Genomic DNA, 18,025 nt, shown 5'->3' with positions numbered 1-18,025 from the left:
ATTATTTTCAATGGTCTAAACGCAGTTTGATATCTATAATACACTTATATAACTACTCCGGCACAACCTAAAATCAAGTTTTGAACCAAGCATGATCGCGTGGGGAAGATGGTAGTGTCACAATTTACATTCCAAGCCATCCGGTCCATTCAACTGTATGAGCCTAAAGCACAGACAAAAAAGACAACCTTAACTAACCACACGGCTCATTAATTTTATCCTCTAATCATAGGATGAGCCTTTACAATTCCATTAATTATCTCGAAGTTCTCCATTACTACTCCTCCTATTACAGTCTTTGGCGTCCCTAAGATTACAATAGGCAATGAAAGCTGGATTGGCACAGAAAGGAATGAGAAAAAAGCATTGCCATCGCACGATATGCTAATATGCCGATGCGAGTCGCCAAATCGATTTATTCATTTTCGTGTTTCAAGTACGCCAGATCTTAGTTAAGTTTGAGCGAGTTGCTAAGCTTCAAACGTTTCAAAGTTCGTCACGATTCGAGTGTTGCACAGGCTGAGCTGTCACAGGCAAAGGCTTTTCTGGTCAAGGACGAGCTCGTGTGGCGCCAAATGAGTTGAAAAACCGGTCCAGCCTTCTCTCGAGAATCAACTGAGAAAAGTGCCAAAAAAGTCCTAAACCTTTTTGTATTAGTGCCAATTTAGTCCTAAACCTTTTTTTGATGCCAATTTAGTCCTAAACCTTTTGCATTGATGCCAATTTAGTCCTAAACCTTTTTTTGGTGTTAATTCAGTTCTAAACCTTTTAAATTGGTGCCAATTCAGTCCTAAACCTTTTGTTTTTTTGCCAATTTAGTCCTTCTAGCCAATTTTGACCGGAATTTGTCGACGTGGACGCCTGCCAGCCGGCAGCCGGTCACCGGCGCCGACGTGGATAACTTTAATAATATTTTAATAATTTTTTGAATTTTTATTTTTTTCCTTTTTTTTCTTTTTTTTTCACTTTTTTTTTTGGTCTCTCCCTCCTTCCTCCGGCCGGTCGCCGGTCCGGCGACCGGCCAGAGGCCAGAGGCCGGCGAGCTGGACCTCGCCGGCCACTGGCGAGGGCGAGCCTCTCCTTGGTCGGGCGAGGCTCGAGCCCTCGCCGGAGGCCGCGGCGAGGGCTCGAGCCTCGCCATGGTCGGGCGAGGCCCGACCTCGCCGGATCTCGGCGAGGTCGCCGGGAGAGGCTCGACCTCGCCGGCCCACCGGGCGAGGGCGGCCTCGCCTTGGCTCGGGCAAGGCTCGAGCCCTCGCCGAGGCCTCCGGAGATGGCTCGAGCCTCGCCATGGTCAAGCGAGGCCCGACCTCGCCGGATCTGGCGAGGTCAAGCCTCGCCCAGCGACCTCGCTAGATCCGGCGAGGTCGGGCCTCGCCCTCGCCGCGGCCTCCGGCGAGGGCTCGAGCCTCGCCCAACCAAGACGAGGCTCGCCCTCGCCAGTGGCCGGCGAGGTCGAGCTCGCCGGCCAGAGGAAGGAGGGAGAGACCAAAAAAAAAACGTGGAAAAAAAAATAAAAAAAAGAAGGAAAAAAAAATAAAAATTCAAAAAAATATTAAAATATTATTAAAGTTGTCCACGTCGGCGCCGGTGACCGGCAGGCGTCCACGTCGGCAAATTCCAGTCAAAATTGGCCGAAAGGACTAAATTGGCACAAAAACAAAAGGTTTAGGACTGAATTGGCACCAATTTAAAAGGTTTAGGACTAAATTGGCACCAAAAAAAGGTTTATGACTAAATTGGCATAAATGCAAAAGGTTTAGGACTGAATTGGCACCAAAAAAAGGTTTAGGACTAAATTGGCACTAATACAAAAAGGTTTAGGACTTTTTTGGCACTTTTCCTAGAATCTATTCTTGAGGATAGTATCGCAAATTGGATCATCGTTACAGACCGTACGATGCCTAATTCAGCTCGAGCATCCAATCCTTTAAGTGAGATATACATATCACTTTAGCATAATTTATTTTCGACTTGCCGTGAAGAGCAACATATGCTCTCGATAAGTTTGCACACGAGTGACCAACCCCACTTTCAAAGATCTTCGAAGATGATGATGGTCCCATCCCAAAATTCATAGCGCCGGCACCCTCAAGCCCCGCTCCCACGACCCAACTGTAATCAAATCTTCCTGAACTCTCACGCTCCCCCCAGACGCCACGAAACCCCGCTTTTCTTGTTGCAAACTTTCATGGAAACTTAAACCTAGGATAGCTCCACCTACATCGAGACAACAGGCACCCTTTGGAAGTATTAAAGGGAGACATAATGACGAAAACCTAATTAAGGATATAATTATATGCTTCCTAGTTCCACGAATTTTCCCCCGTCAATTAATTAAGGATTTATATTATTGAAGGGTCTGTCTCGTCTGTTTGGTGTAGGAAGCTTCACCGACGTCAAAGTCCACGCCATTAGCCGCCCACGATTTGTGGCTTTTCGGCCATAGACTAATGACTTTCTTTTTGTCTTCCGTTTCTTTATTTCATTTAGGATTTTGTTAATAAATGTCTCGAGAAAATATGTTAAACATAAATATCTCACGGGCAATAAACTTTGGAAATTCGAATATAATCTATTTGATAAACTGCCTTATCAAAAAGAAAAGTATCATATGTGCACATTCTATCAATTATACAGAAAAAAAAAAGCATGAAAAGTCCACTGTCAAATTCAGCAGATAAAAATAAAAGGAACGATTCCAAAAAATTTCTCATTCTAAAACAAAAGTACAAAAACTAAATAGATAAAACTAGAAATTCGACTAATTAGAAAGTTTAAAAGTTGGAAAATGGAGAGACGCAAGAACTTTAAGCATCTATGCATGCAGTTCTCACGTACCAGGTTTGTGCTTCAAAACCATTATTATCTTTTTCGGACACCTGTAGTTGCCTTCGAAACCTTTAATCTCTTTGCAATGCTCTCTCTATTCCACTGCAATCTCCTCAGAAGTATCTTTTGTTGGCCGGCCCGTATGGCTCGGCCGAGCGCCCTAGGATCACCATAGCGAGATATTAACGGTATGGTAAAAGGATGGATAGAATTTGTGCACCTGTTTTGGATTCCATCGGCCTGGATGCGAAAATGACTATGAACCGGTGCCGTAGGTCTTCTCCCCTGTCACCCCCGAAGCCCCGGCGCTATGAGACCGCTTAAGCAAACCTCAGCCAACTCACGGGAGCCTTAGGTGCGTTTGAGAGCGTTTGAGAGAGATTGGAGAGAGTTAGGTGCAGAGGAGGGACCTGCAGCTCTATTTATAGAGTTTCCAGCCATGCCCTCTCATAACGGGCCGGGCCGAACTCGGCCCACACAAGCCGGGCCCATATCCGACCAATTAAGAAACTGTATATCCAAATTTATTAGACCAGACCCGTAAGCGGGTAATAACAATCTCAATTAATATAACCCACATTAGGAAAACGTTACATTCTCCCACTTGGGCTATATTAATTGAAATCGTACCTTATGTGCACCTTTATTTGGTCTATGGATAATTCTTAATAGTCAATCCGATCCCATAAAGTTTCAAACACCGAATCATGGCGGTAACTGCATGTAATCACGCAGAGCCTTCCATGGTCACAAGTGTCTTAGACTTTACTGATATGGATTCGATATGGTTGTGTGGCAAACGGATGACACCTCATAAAGAGTGATACCTCATGCGTCATCCCCTTTGTCAGTCCTCATTCTCTTTCCTTAAGTGTCACAAAAACCTGATGTGTCACTAGAGAATATCTTTATGGTTCCAATGAACCTACATATGTCTTATCCTTATTGTTAACATTACTTTATGTGTAATAAGACATATCCTTAAGGCTAATAACTGAATGCCCATAGCCTTTACTCAAGGTTTACACAGTACCTTAAGATTTTCACCTTATATGTGTATTTAACATAACAACAATGCATTCAGAAACACCTTATTGAATGCAAATGAGTTGATACACATCCAAAATGTTACAAAGAGTAACAGAACACAGATGTAAACTATATTAGAGCATAAATTTTTTTAAAAAAAAACAGCTCCCACTAAACAACAGTATCCCATGATACTCCTAAGCCCATGCTAACGACATATCGTTCAAAAATACAAGGGCGAAGGCCTTTAGTTAGTGGATCTGCTACCATATCATCTGTGGAAATGTGCTCTACTGAAATGTCACCATCCCTGACTTTTTCCTTTATGGTCAAGTACTTGACCTCCATATGCTTAGACCCCTTGAGACCTCTGTTGTTGTTAACAAACAACACTGCAGAGTTATTGTCACAATACAACTATATGGGCCGATCCACAAAATCAAATACGGTCAACTCCCTTATGAGGTTCCGGAGCCAAATTGCCTGAGTAGCGGCCGAAAAGCATGCTACAAACTCCGTTTGCATGGTAGAGGATGTCATTGATTTCTGTTTCTCACTTTTCCATAATACTGCACCTCCTGCTAACTTAAAGATGTAACCCGTTGTCGACTTCCTTTCATCCTGACAGCCAGCAAAGTCTGAATCCGAATACCCTACCAGCTGTAGGTCTTGAACATGTCTGTAGATCAGCATATAGTCTTTTGTCCTCTTTAAGTACCTCAAAACCTTCTTGGCAGCAACCTAGTGATCGTGTCCTGGATTTGACTGATATCTGCCTAGAAGTCCTGTTGCAAAAGCAATGTCTGGCCTAGTGCAAACTTGAGCATACATGATACTTCCAAGTGCACTAGCATAAGGTACATCCTTCATTTGGGTTTTCTCAACATCCGTATGAGAACACTGTGACAGACTCAGTTTATCACCCTTTATGACAGGAGCAATTCCTGGCTTGCAGTCCTGCATACTGAATCTTTCCAGAATACGATTAACATATGTTCTCTGAGACAAACCCAATACTCGGCGAGAACGATCCCTATGGATCTCAATGCCTAGGACAAAAGACGCCTTATCAAGGTCCTTCATGTCAAAATCCTTCGACAACATTCGCTTTGTCTCATGTAGTAATCCAATATCACTACTCGCAAGCAAGATGTCATCTACATAGAGTATGAGAAAAATAAATTTCCTCCCACTGACCTTGCTGTATATACACTGATCCAACTTGTTCTCAACAAAACCTAATGAAGTGACAACACTATGAAACTTCAAATACCATTGTCTAGAAGCTTGCTTGAGGCCATAAATAGACTTCTTCAATCTACACACAAGCTCACCCGAATCATCAGCTGCAAAACCTTCGGGTTGCACCATATAGACTTCCTCATCAAGGTCTCCATTCAGAAAGGCAGTCTTAACATCCATCTGGTGTAACTCCATGTCAAAATGAGCTACTAATGCCATAATCACTCTGAAAGAATCTTTAGAAGAGACTGGAGAAAAAGTCGCCTCATAGTCTACTCCTTCTCTTTGAGTGAAACCCTTAGCTACCAGTCTGGCTTTGAACTTCTCAATCTTTCCTTTGGAGTCCCTTTTAGTCTTGTATACCCATTTGCAACCGATGGGCTTGTAACCTTTAGGCAATTCAACAAGCTCCCAAACACCATTATATTTCATAGACTGAATCTCATCTTTCATTGCATCCACCCACATATATGATTGAGGACAAGAAATTGCATCTGAATGAGTTACTGGATCAACCACGCAGCCTAGATCGTAGTCATGCTCTCTCAGATAGACCATATAATCTGGTGGTATAGCCGATCGTCTCTGCCTGATGATCTCCTGAGTGGAGCTACTACTTCCTCATCCTGCACCTGAGGGGTTTGAAGTACTTCATCAGGAGCTGTTTCAATAATAGGATCCTGGACCACAACAGGCTCAGTCTGTGGTGTAGGGGTCTCCATTATCGTCTGTACAGGTAGAGAAATCGACACTGTAGTACCTACCATATTATTATCCTCAATGGTCTGAGAGCAACTACCTCCTTCGGCCACATCAAATTCCAGAAACTTCGCTGTCTGTGATTCGACAATTCTTGTGCCTCCATGGGGTCTGTAAAACCAATACCCCTTCGAATGATCTGGGTAAGATACGAAGTAACATCGAGTGGTTCTGGATTCCAATTTGCTCAATGTTGGATTGTATAACCTTACTTCTGCAGGACACCCCCAAACTTTAAGATGATTTAGGGTAGGTTTACGTCCGGTCCATAATTCAAAAGGAGTCTTTGGAACAGCCTTGGTGGGAACACGATTTAGAATGTAGAGAGCTGTCCTCAAAACTTCACCCCACAGAAAATCAGGTAAGTTCGTCCTGCTAATCATACTCCTCATCATGTCCATAAGGGTGCGATTTCGTCTTTCGGCCACACCGTTTTGTTCAGGACTCCCGGGCATAGTAAATTGAGCCACTATTCCAGAATCTTCCAAGTATTTGGCAAATGGCCCTTTCAGCTGTCCAGCATCGCCATGCCTGCCATAATACTCACCACCTCGGTCAGACCTGACAACCTTTATGACTTTTCCTAGCTGTTTCTCGACTTCAGTCCGAAAAATCTTGAACTTGTCAAGAGACTCAGACTTCTCCTTAATCAAGAACAGATAACCATATCGGGAATAGTCGTCTGTAAATGTGATGAAATAGAAATTTCTACACAACGTTGCCGTATAGGGTCCACTGATGTCAGTGTGAATGACTTCCAACAGGTCAGAACTACGGACTGCGGTTTTCTTCTTTATCTTGGTCATCTTACCCCTACAACAGTCTACGCAAGTATCTAGGTCACTTTCAAGAGTAGGCAGGATGTTTGTCTTTATCAGCCTTTCCACTCTTTCCTTAGAAATGTGACCAAGTCGTTTATGCCACAATGCATAAGACTGTTCCTTAGGTAGAGGTCTTTTGGAAACAACCCTTTCAGCTGTGTAAGCGACGTATATATCATTGGGAGATAAACACAATCTATACAATCCATTCGATATGTTGCAGCACCCAACCTTGTTTGAATCAAAGAGCATAGAAACCATATTGTTCTTTATTTCAAAAGAGTAGCCACAAACATCCAAACTTGATACGGAAACTAAGTTCCGTCTGAAGGAAGGCACATAAAAGGTATTTCTTAATATCATATTAAAACCAGAATCCAAAATTAATATGACATCTCCCACGAACTCAACGTCGACTCTCTTGTTGTTCCCTACAGTGAGCTTTAATTCATCCTGATTTGGCTTCCTTATGTTTGTGAATCCCTGTATGGTATACGCAACATGATTAGTTGCACCGCTATCTAGCCACCAAGAACTGGATGGAGCTTCTAATAGGTTGGATTCACAAACAAGTGCCAAAGAATTAATACTTGACTGCTCACGCTTAGACAACCAAGCTTTATATCTATTGCAGTCTTTCTTCATGTGACCCTTCCTCCTACAAAAGTAGCAGTGAACACCATTCTTCTTCAAGGGTGTTTTCTCAGGACCCAGATGGTTCAAATGACCGGTGGTTTCAGGAGTTCCTTTCTGAGTACGATTCTTGAACTTACTACTCTTCCTGCTACTGGAACTAGAGGCATAGAAAGCATGATTTCCTTTATCTTTCTTCAGTTTCTCTTCCTCTGCCACAACCCTAACTATCAGGTCATTGACCGACCACTTTTCATCTTGGGAATTATAGTTGGTCTTTATAATTCCAAACTCAGCAGGAAGGGTGTTCAGGGCTTGATGCACAATGAAGGCATCAGAAAGAATAATCTCATGGACCTTTAGTTTTGTCTGGAGGTCTACCATCCTAAGGACATAATCCCTAACCCCACTTGAACCATCATACCTCATATTATTGAGTAACTGCATGTATGTCCCAGCCTCAGCATTAGACGAGTCACGGTTCCTTGCTTGCAAGATTTCCATCATTTCTTTAGCAGTGCAGTCAGCTGGCAAACTACTTTTCAAATGGTCCTTAATGGATCGCTTCATCAGTAACAAGCAAATCCTATTGCTCTTTGCCCAGGCGGCACTCTGTGCCTTTTCCATATCCGTACTATCAGCAGTGACATCTGCTGGCTTATCCTCAGTAAGAGCAATATGAATATCTGCCAGCTCCATACCAAACAGAAAATCCTCTTTCCATTTCTTAAAGTTTGAACCAGTAAGAACCTCAATACTTATGGAGTTGCCGTTCAGGGAGAAGGTGACTGATAAAAACAAGCAATATCTATAATCAGCATCATGTGAGTACTTTCCTGAGAGTTACACACATCATTATATAATCACCTTTGGGCAGAATACATGATATGCAATTGTATACCCTCTACATTACAACGGCCATGAGAATATATTCCAATCTTTTATGAATTCACCACCTTTGGGTGTATGAACCACTAGGATCAGTCATTCCTCACGCATGCTGTACATGCATCCCTCCATGAACCAATACATAATCACCTCCTTTGGGAGTATAATAACACATTAGAACAGGAGACATCCTAACAATACGAGACTGATATTTCTCAAACTCAATCAAGTGTGCCACTTTGGCGGTCACTACCAAATTGAATCATTGAAACTCTCTCATACTAAGGATATAAACTTTATGTCTCACATATACTATATAGATGTAATTCTAGACTGGAAGACATGGGCAATGTCTCTAAAGTTACATACCATGCTAATTACATTGCTCTACACATTGATATATGTCGAACCTTATACATACTATCAATGAAACATGATCTACACGTCCTTATGGCATCATATACATGTAAGATTTAATCTGTATCTCTTAAACCATAGAGAAATACAGGAAAATACGAAAATATACCCTAAAAATACGCGTATATAGGGTTCCGTATGTATTTTCACATCCTTAAAAGTATCAAACATGTACAAAAAATATACCACAGTGTAGAGAATCTTTATACGAGCACGCCGGTACCTTACACGCTCCAAACGGAGCCCGGACGCGCCCTCACGCGCCTCCTGAAGGTGCGGCGGGTGGGCCTCGCACGCCAACGCCTAAGCCGGCCAAAAAGGCCGGTCCGACCGGTCTGACCGCCGACCGGTCCGACCGGTCTGACCGCCGACCGGTCCGACCGGTCTGACCGCCGACCGGTCCGACCGGTCTGACCACCGACCGGTCTGACCGCTTACCGGTCCGACCGGTTGACCGGTTTGGTCAACGGGTCGGGTCAACGGGTCGGACCCTGGGTCGGGTCAACGGGTCGGATCTGGGTCGGGTCAACGGGTCGGGTCCGGAGTCGGGTCGGGTCAGCCGGATCGACCCGGCTCGCGGAAACCCTAGCGCGTGCGTTGCACGCGCCTGGGAACACCCGCGCGTGGCCGCGCGTGTGCCGCCGGGGCTCTCCGACGCCCCGGCGCATGGCGGCGCGTGCGGCCACTCCCGGCGGCCCCTGGTGGCCGGCGACCACTCATTTTTCTCGTCTCGCGACGATCTATCCATCTATGTGATTTATTCTAACATTCAACGGATGAAAAAAACAAAATCACATACGAACAGTTCCGGCCCGTTTCTCGACTATGGCGGCTCTGATACCACATGTTGGCCGGCCCGTATGGCTCGGCCGAGCGCCCTAGGATCATCATAGCGAGATATTAACGGTACGGTAAAAGGATGGATAGAATTTGTGCACCTATTTTGGATTCCATAGGCCTGGATGCGAAAATGACGATGAACCGGTGCCATAGGTCTTCTCCCCTGTCACCCCCGAAGCCCCGGCGCTATGAGACCGCCTCAGCAAACCTCAGCCAACTCACGGGAGCCTTAGGTTAGTTTGAGAGCGTTTGAGAGAGATTGGAGAGAGTTAGGTGCAGAGAAGGGACCTGCAGCTCTATTTATAGAGTTTCCAGCCATGCCCTCTCATAACGGGCCGGGCCGAACTCGGCCCACACAAGCCGGGCCCATATCCGACCAATTAAGAAACTGTATATCCAAATTTATTAGACCAGACCTGTAAGCGGGTAATAACAATCTCAATTAATGTAACCCACATTAGGAAAACGTTACATCTTTGACATACCCATCTTCTTTAGATGTCAGATTCATCACTTTTGCGACTGTTTGTATCTCGAGCACGGTCATGTTCCATGGGAGCCGGCTAGACTGCATTTTAATCTAATGTTTGATTGTTATTGATAGGATAGGCGCCTTGTCAATCTCTCAGCTGTTTATCAAATCTTTTGTTCATTGTCTTGTCGATTAAGATATAAAGTTCAGCAGGGGACAGAGGAGGCAAAATGTCAAGTGTCCATTTCTTCCTAGGCCTTTCGTTTTCATTAATTACTTAATCTTTGTCGTGATTACGTGGCAGAAGACTTTAGCTGGAAGACTGAAAATTTTACAAGAAAGAAAAGACTATGAAGTTGGACACCGGGTTCTGTTACTAGTCTTATATAACTACTCTTCCTCTCATTGACATACCGCACGCTCATACACACTGAACAAATGGAGGGTCGCTTGAAAGAGCCATCCTCGGGCCTCCGAATGGCTGTGGCAGCGGCGGCAGCGGCGTTGCTGCTCTGTCGATTTCCGGCATGTTTGGCTGCTGCTGCGGTGTGCGATTTTCTGGCAATCTTCAACTTCGGAAGCTCGAACTCCGACACAGGTGGGTTGTCAGCGGTGCTGGGGCAGGTCCGGCCGCTGAATGGGGAGACGTATTTCCACAGGCCGTCGGGGAGGTACTGCGACGGCCGCTTGCTCATTGATTTTATAGGTACCGTCTTAACTTTCTTCAGTTCTCATTGTGTAAAAGAAATTATAAGCTTTTTGTTGAAATCATTTAGGACTTTGAAAGAGAAGAGACTGATACATCATACACGACTCATGATTGCATGGTCAACTTTAGCAGATTTTCAAATTTTTTAGGCTTTGGACTGCATCATCTCACATGTGAATTAGATCTCCATGGACATATTGAACTGAAACTAAAGCTTTTAGATTTACCGGTAGACTTGAAACTTTAGGTATATTATCACAGGGTAATCTTTTGCAATTATCAGAATTGTGTGATACTTACTATATAAAAGATTAAATTGTTAGATTAAGGCGTAATTTAATATTTAATTAGGTTTAATATTTAATTACTCTAACACTTATATTGCAGCTGAAGATTTGAGATTGCCTCATCTGAGTCCATATTTGGACTCTGTGGGTTTGAACTTCAGTCATGGAGCCAATTTCGCCGTGGCCGGATCATCAATCAGACCACAGACTGTGACCCAGGGAGGATATATTCCAATCCCATCAAACGTTCAGCTCGTCGAATTCTCCGACTTTCTCGTGAGGTCGCAAATATTTCGGTCAGGTACGGTCATTCTAAATTTTCTGGGGAACTCACAAGCAAATGCACCATTTTCGTGAAAACACTGTCGGCACTCGAAAAAGGAATCACCATTTAGTGTTGGGTTCGCGACGTTGATGACAATAAACTGTGGCAAACTGAACTAACTGGACTAAGTGAAATGAAGATGCAGTAAAGGAAAACGTAAGTTACACCCACGATTGGAAAACAGACATGTCTGATATCTCAGTCTGTATGTCTCATTCTTCCCTTCTATTATTACCTGCACGTACAAATAAGAAATAACCCTCGTGACTACTCACTCACAATGCACTTTGAAATCCAAAACAACAATAACTACTACCGCGATCTTCGACTTGGATGTTGCTGCAGAATTTGCTAACTTATTCTTATGCCTCGACATCAGACTACTTTCATTGAGCGTTCTTTTATAAGTCGTAATCTGGCAATTAAATTGGTTCTCATAGTTACTGTCCTGTCATTTCCATCTGTGTGGGTATGATGATATTTCAATCCCATGCCTTTGTTAACAAAAAGGACGCATATTTACGAGATTATTGCCACAAGAAGAGTACTTCTCTAGGGCTTTGTCCACATTCGAGATCGGCCAAAACGATCTCACCTCCAGATTGAAGCAGAACAGGACCATCGATCAGATAAAGGCGGACATTCCTGATGTGATGACTCAGTTCTCAGATACCATAAAGGTGCTAGTTTTCGTTGGTATTCCATATTCGATGTGAAATTATTCTGAAACACTTTCGATGAAAATTTACGTGCAACAGAAAGTATATGCTCAAGGAGGAAGGTCATTCTGGATACACAACACAGGGCCGTTGGGGTGTTCAATCTTCATCATGGACCAGTATCATCTCGAAGTCAGGAGGATGAACATGGTTGTTTGAGACCTTTCAATGAGTTGACTCAGTAATTCAACACCAAACTGAAGCAAGCAATGGATTCACTCAGGACAGAGCTACCTCTGGTGGCAATAACATAAGTTGATGTGTACTCTGTGAAGTATAATCTCATCACTCAAGCACATAAACATGGTAATTAACTAAATAACCTTCTCATCTTTTCTCCGTCTCAATAATTTTTCCAGAACAGGTCATTTCATAGGTGTATCACTCGAATCTTATGAACTTGTTTCAGCATATATTTAGGTAAAGAAAAGATGAAATGTGATGGATTACAATGGCTTTCTTCTGCCAAGTTATCAGAAGTCAAATTTCAATAACCCTTGGCCTGTGATGATTTTTTTTGCTAATTTGCAGGTTTTCGGCAACCTTTCATGGCCTGCTGTGGTCATGGTGGTAAGTACATCAACAATAGTACGAGATGTGGATTCAAAACTACAGTTGAAGGAAAAGAGATTGTAATAGCGAAGTCGTGCAAAGATCCATCGGTCCGGGTCAGTTGGGATGGAATGCATTTCACAGAAGCAGCTTACAGATGGATATTTGAGCAAATAGTTGATGGCTCATACTCAGACCCACCGATTCCTTTGAACATGGCTTGTCATAGAATGGATTACCGAGACAAATTTAACGTCTGAAAACTTCCCCCCTCCTCAATGAACTTTCGTTTTTGAATGCAGGGAAGCAGTTTCTGAGCTCCTTTCACATAACAACGACTAGACTATATTCTTTTCCATGTTCTCTTGCCTCATGTCCATTAAAGTCAGAAGTATATTGAGATTTTATGTTATAATCAAACATTCAATGTCATTAATATACAACAACTTTGGGAAACTCGTATGCTGGGTTTCCCCCAACAGTATGGTGATTAAATTGGAGTCAATATAAGCTGGACAAACTTAGCAAAGAATCACAAGTTTTAGAGCTGTACTAGCTATTTGGACCAGAAAAAATGGAGAAGAATGCAGTATGTGTGATTCCCAAAGAAAGAGCATCCAGATATGTGCGGCTGAAGGGAAAAACTTACAGTGACCAATCCTTGTCGCGTCTGAATTGAGTCAAATCTATGACCATCACAGTGATATCATCCAGACTACCCCTACTGATAGCAAGATTCGCAAGCTCCGTACAAGCAGCTACAAGACCAGCAGAAGAGAATCCGTTGTTGCAGTCGCCATTGTTCTCTTGACTACATAAGCATTCGGTTTTCGTGTTTATTCTCTCAAATAATGATATTCTTCTCGATTTCAATGGTGGGCTGTTGATCTCGCCCAAAAACTCATTTTCACCATCTTTCAAGCTTTCAAGAGGTCTTCTGTGGCTTGGCGACTGCTTAATTCTCTTCTGTTGCTTGAGCAACAAGATCCTCCGCAGTTTTGATGAAGGGCTCACATTGACACATCCACACTCATCATATACATCCTTGTAAAGATCTGTTGATGGAAAGGTAACACATCTGTACTCATCATTTTCATCCTTGTCAAGATCTGTCGATGGCAAGGTTCCCTTTTCGGCAATGCATGAACGTCTTACGATGTTGACAGCTTCCTGGTTGCCAACCTAATGCGAACGGTAGTATATGACAAAGTCAACAAAACAATCAAATGAAAAATCACAAGATGCACTATTAAACAATGAAGTAAAGCAAATCCATCGGTTATTTTATTAGGCTCACCTCTTCCCACAATCCATCAGAGGCCAAGACTAGAAATTCCATATCCACAGTCAAATGAAGAATTCTCGTATCAGGTTCAGCCATAACCCACTGCTTCAAATGAGCATCGCCAATGCTTCTTGAAACAGAGAGTATGCCGTGTACTCTCCAGGACCCTCTGTGCATCTCCACAAAACCTCCCTAAATCACGACATGAGAGAGTACCCCATTGATATGGGTGAAAAAATTGAGAAATTTTTAACTACAAGAGTTTGATTGGAGAGTAACGCATACCATATCCTCTATTCTTTGCTTTTCCTCCTCCTTATCTGCTCTGTGATCCTTCGTGAGAGTTTCAGCCTTTCCCCCTCTACAGAGAACAGCCCTGCAATCTCCCAAGTTTGAAATAGCAATATCTTGGCCTTGTACTAAGGCTGTGACGCAGCAGGCACCGCTGCTTAAACCCTGCATATAGATATTATGGTTTAGTCGGGCACGGAATTAAAAAGGAGTAGAGCAAGATGACTGTAATGACAAGCATATGTACCCAACCTGAAAACTTAGGTATCTCTGATACCGCGTTAGAACGTCCAATCAAAAACCTAAACTGATAGGTGGAGAGAGATAAAATGTATATAAAAAGAGTATAAACCCCATAGTCAAGCGATGTGGGATATTTCAACAGGAAGAATGGATGAATACTCCATCTTGACTAGCAGAGAATGAGTTAGATGTGAATAGTGATGATGAGGATCAGGATCAAGAACTAAAGTCAAGTTGGTAAATTAGGATTAGATTTGCCCATTGTTGTAATGTAGTGCAGTTATCATGTAGAGACTGTAAGAAGCAAATTTGAGGAGACAGGGCTAACAGAGTAAAGAATGAAAATGCATGAGTGTGTACTGCAATTTTTTTATACTAGTCAAGCACACTCGGTTTTCCGGAAGCAAATAAGGCGATTACTGAGAATTCTTTCCTTAGATTAGATGTCTACTACATGACATTCTCATGTTAGCTCCTCCAATCAGTTGAAGCGGTTCCGAGATTCCACCGCGACAATCCAAAGCTATCTGAGAAATTCTTCTACTAAAACTAACTCTTAATTCTTAGGCACTCGTGAAATCTCCATACAGGCTGTCTAAATTCCATATCCTCACATCCATTGATGATGGCAAACATATATCCGTTTTACCTCCCCCACCAAGTTGTGCCTGACAAATTGAGGCGACCACCTTTATGAAATGCACTTCAGTTTTGTCACTAGTACTCCAAAATGGATTGAGGCATAGAAACAGAAGTAGAAGATAAAGCACTCAAGTTCTCTAGAAACTAGTGGAAGCTGAACCATCTCCCAGGGGACAAGAATTCGATAGATCTGAAGAAGCTAACTGTTCTCATCGGCATTATCATCTACTCCACCATTCCCAACTCGCCAAATTCAGACCTCACTAAGCAAACTAATGTGCGCCGCTAGAGTGAGAACAGATCAAAGCTGAAGCATTGCTTCTCATGATGCGAGAAACTGCCTAAACTAACCATTCCAGTACATTAGCTCAAAATCACCTGCGTCATGAATTCTTGGTCCGTTTTCAAGTACCCAGCTTTGATAGCTGCTGTTTTATCTGAATTCGTCTCGGCATTGACCATCATTTCGAGGATGTTCTCGTGCAAGTGCTCCGCAACATACTCCGCAGCCTTTCTACCCCCATGCCCGTCATACACACCGAAGAAACCCTGCACATGAATTATACCCGGAAACAAAAAAAAAAAAAAAACAAAGAAAAGAACACATTAAAAATCGAAACTTTCGGAGAAATGCTCGCACGAACCTCACCGAACGAGTCCTTACTTTACATGGGTTCCCATCTAAGGAAGAGGCGATCTTGTAAGCGTCCTCCATGAGCTTCTTCTTGCCCTTGAACGACGCGACCGCGACCCCGGGCCCGCCGAAGCAGGCGGCGGCGTCGCCGTCGCGGCGGGCGAGGTCCCGGGACCTGAGCTCGCTGGGCTGGAGCTCCCGCAGGACGTTCGGGATCTCCAGCTTCGAGGGCCTCTTCCGCTTGGCAGCGGAGGAAGCGGAGACGGCGAGGGCGCTGGTCGAAGGTGAAGACGAAGATGGGTCGCTCGACATTGCGTTTGTTCCTGGAGGGACTCTGCGAAGGCGTGAGGGGGGTTGAACGGCTAGGAGAGTGCGAGAGAGAGATGGAAGCAGATGCTTAGAGAGAGAGAGAGAGAGAGAGAGGTGGGAGCGACATGCTAGCCGTTGGGAACTTGGAATTATAATAGCGGTCAATGCTTTGAACAGATGCAGATGCTTGGGCTTGGGCTTGGGCTTGGGCTTGGGCTGGAGGGAAAATTTACAAAATTCATGTGTGCTGGTGTTCTAAACATCCAGGGCATGTTTGTCCGAAGAAAAATGTGTCGATACTATAAATATTTGTTAAGGCTACGTATGTTCGTTCGGATTTGGATTGGGATAGTATAAGATAAGGTGGGATTATAAATCCTCTAAATATTTTTTCGGATTGTAGACAATCCCATCAACTATTCGCTTAGCTTCACTGCATTAAAGGCGATTCAAACACTGACAAAGACGAGCCTCAGGTCATCGTGCAACCGAGGGAGGTAGCGGCCGCAACGGTCTGGTAGAGGGCGATAGGGTGGCGGACACTGCGCGCAAAGCTCAGGTGCCACTTGACTTCGAAGTCAACGATCTGGGTATTGAGGGCGAGGAGGAGGTGGACGGAGATCCACTGGTGGATGGCACTGGGGCAATGAGTAATGAGGGCAAACACGTCTCTATTGTAGATGATGACCTCGAAGGATCTAGCGCACTCGTGAAAGGATTTGAGTTTTTCGATGGCCATGGCCATATGATGTATTAACTTCTCCTTTTCACCCTCGGTCACCGGAGCACGACCAGACGGACCATGATGACGATCGGTGGGTGGTCAGAGACAGTAACAATTGCACGATGGTCAAAAGTGACTATAGTCAACTGTCGTGGAGGTGCGTGGATACGTCACTCCATCACTCCTGAAAGAAAATTGTTAAGTTATTTTTTTTAAAAAAAGTTATCTAATCAGGTTTATCTCACCCCTATCCAATCCAGAGGACGTCGCCAAACATCAGAGGAGATATTTTGTTCCTTTATCCGGACTTAAATCCGGATTACGAAAAGCAACCAACGTGAAGCTAATCTAAACACACTCTTTGACGAAGCAAAATTAAATAAAGGGTTAATACCACGAAAAACCCTAAACTGGTAGACTTGTGACACATTTACTCTAAACTATTTTTTTGACCATAAAGAACCCCAAACTGGTACACCTGTGATAATTTTACCCTGAACTATTTTTTTGACCACCAAAAACCCCAAACTGGTACACCTGTGACAATTTTACCCTGAACTTACCACAAAAAATCCCAAACTGGTACATATGTGACAATTTTACCTTGAATTAAAATTTTAATATTATTTTTTTTTTTTCGAATTTTTATTTATTTATTTATTTTATTTTTTCATCTTCAAACCCTGGCCGGTCGCCGGTCCGGCGACCGGAAAGAGGCGGAAGCCGGCGAGAGCCGCCCTCGCCGGCATCGGGCGAGGGCTGTCCTCGCCCGCCCAGGGCAAGAGCGACCCTCGCTCGACTCGGGCGAGGCGGCCCTCACCGGCGCAGGCGAGCGGGGTCGCCTCGCAGATCCGGCGAGCGGCTGACCCTCGCCGATATCGGGCGAAGGCCGCCTCGCCGGATCTAGCGAGTCGCCCTCGCCTTTAAGTCGGGCGAGGGTCGCCCTCGCTCGAGTCGGGCGAGGGTCGCCCTTGCCCCTGGGCGAGCGAGGACGGCCTCGCCCGACGCAGCGAGGGCTTTCCTCGCCGGATCCGGCGAGGGCGACCCTCGCTGCGTCGAGCGAGGGCCGCTGCCTTGAGTCTGACGAGGGTCGCCCTTGCCCAGGCGAGCGAGGACGGCCCTCGCCCGACGCAGCGAGGGTCGTCCTCACCAGATCTGGGCAATGAGTATGGCCCTTGCCCGATGCCTACGAGGGCGGCCCTGTTAGATCCGGCGAGGGCGCCCTCGCCCGATACCGGCGAGGGTCACCCTCACCGGATTCGGCGAGGGCGGCCCTCGCCGGCTTCCTCCCTGCGGCCGGTCGCCGGGACCGGCGAGGTTGAAGGTGAAGGAAAAAAAAAGAAAAGAAAAGAAAAGAAAAAATTCAAAAAAA

At 44.5% G+C, this 18,025-nt stretch overlaps 1 protein-coding gene and 1 pseudogene across 1 annotated transcript; one reads left to right on the top strand and one right to left on the bottom strand.

Annotated features, from left to right (window-relative positions):
* Positions 1 to 10,371: 10,371 nt before the first annotated feature.
* Positions 10,372 to 12,788, top strand: LOC115666026 (GDSL esterase/lipase At3g26430-like; annotated as a pseudogene).
* Positions 12,789 to 13,100: 312 nt separating this feature from the next.
* Positions 13,101 to 16,049, bottom strand: LOC115666025 (probable protein phosphatase 2C 14). Its single transcript, XM_030587827.2, has 5 exons — positions 15,651 to 16,049; positions 15,365 to 15,535; positions 14,096 to 14,266; positions 13,823 to 14,002; positions 13,101 to 13,707 (listed from the first exon to the last, which is right to left on the bottom strand). The coding sequence occupies exons 1-5, from the start codon at positions 15,930 to 15,932 to the stop codon at positions 13,171 to 13,173; spliced, it is 1,341 nt and encodes a 446-aa protein (XP_030443687.1). The 5' UTR covers positions 15,933 to 16,049; the 3' UTR covers positions 13,101 to 13,170.
* Between the last annotated feature and the right edge of the window lie 1,976 nt (positions 16,050 to 18,025).

Source organism: Syzygium oleosum, unplaced genomic scaffold (genome assembly GCF_021117445.2).
Source record: "Syzygium oleosum isolate NSW1041296 unplaced genomic scaffold, Sole_v2.1 Sole_v2.03, whole genome shotgun sequence".
Lineage (NCBI taxonomy): Eukaryota > Viridiplantae > Streptophyta > Magnoliopsida > Myrtales > Myrtaceae > Syzygium > Syzygium oleosum.
This window is presented reverse-complemented; position numbering and strand designations above follow the sequence as displayed.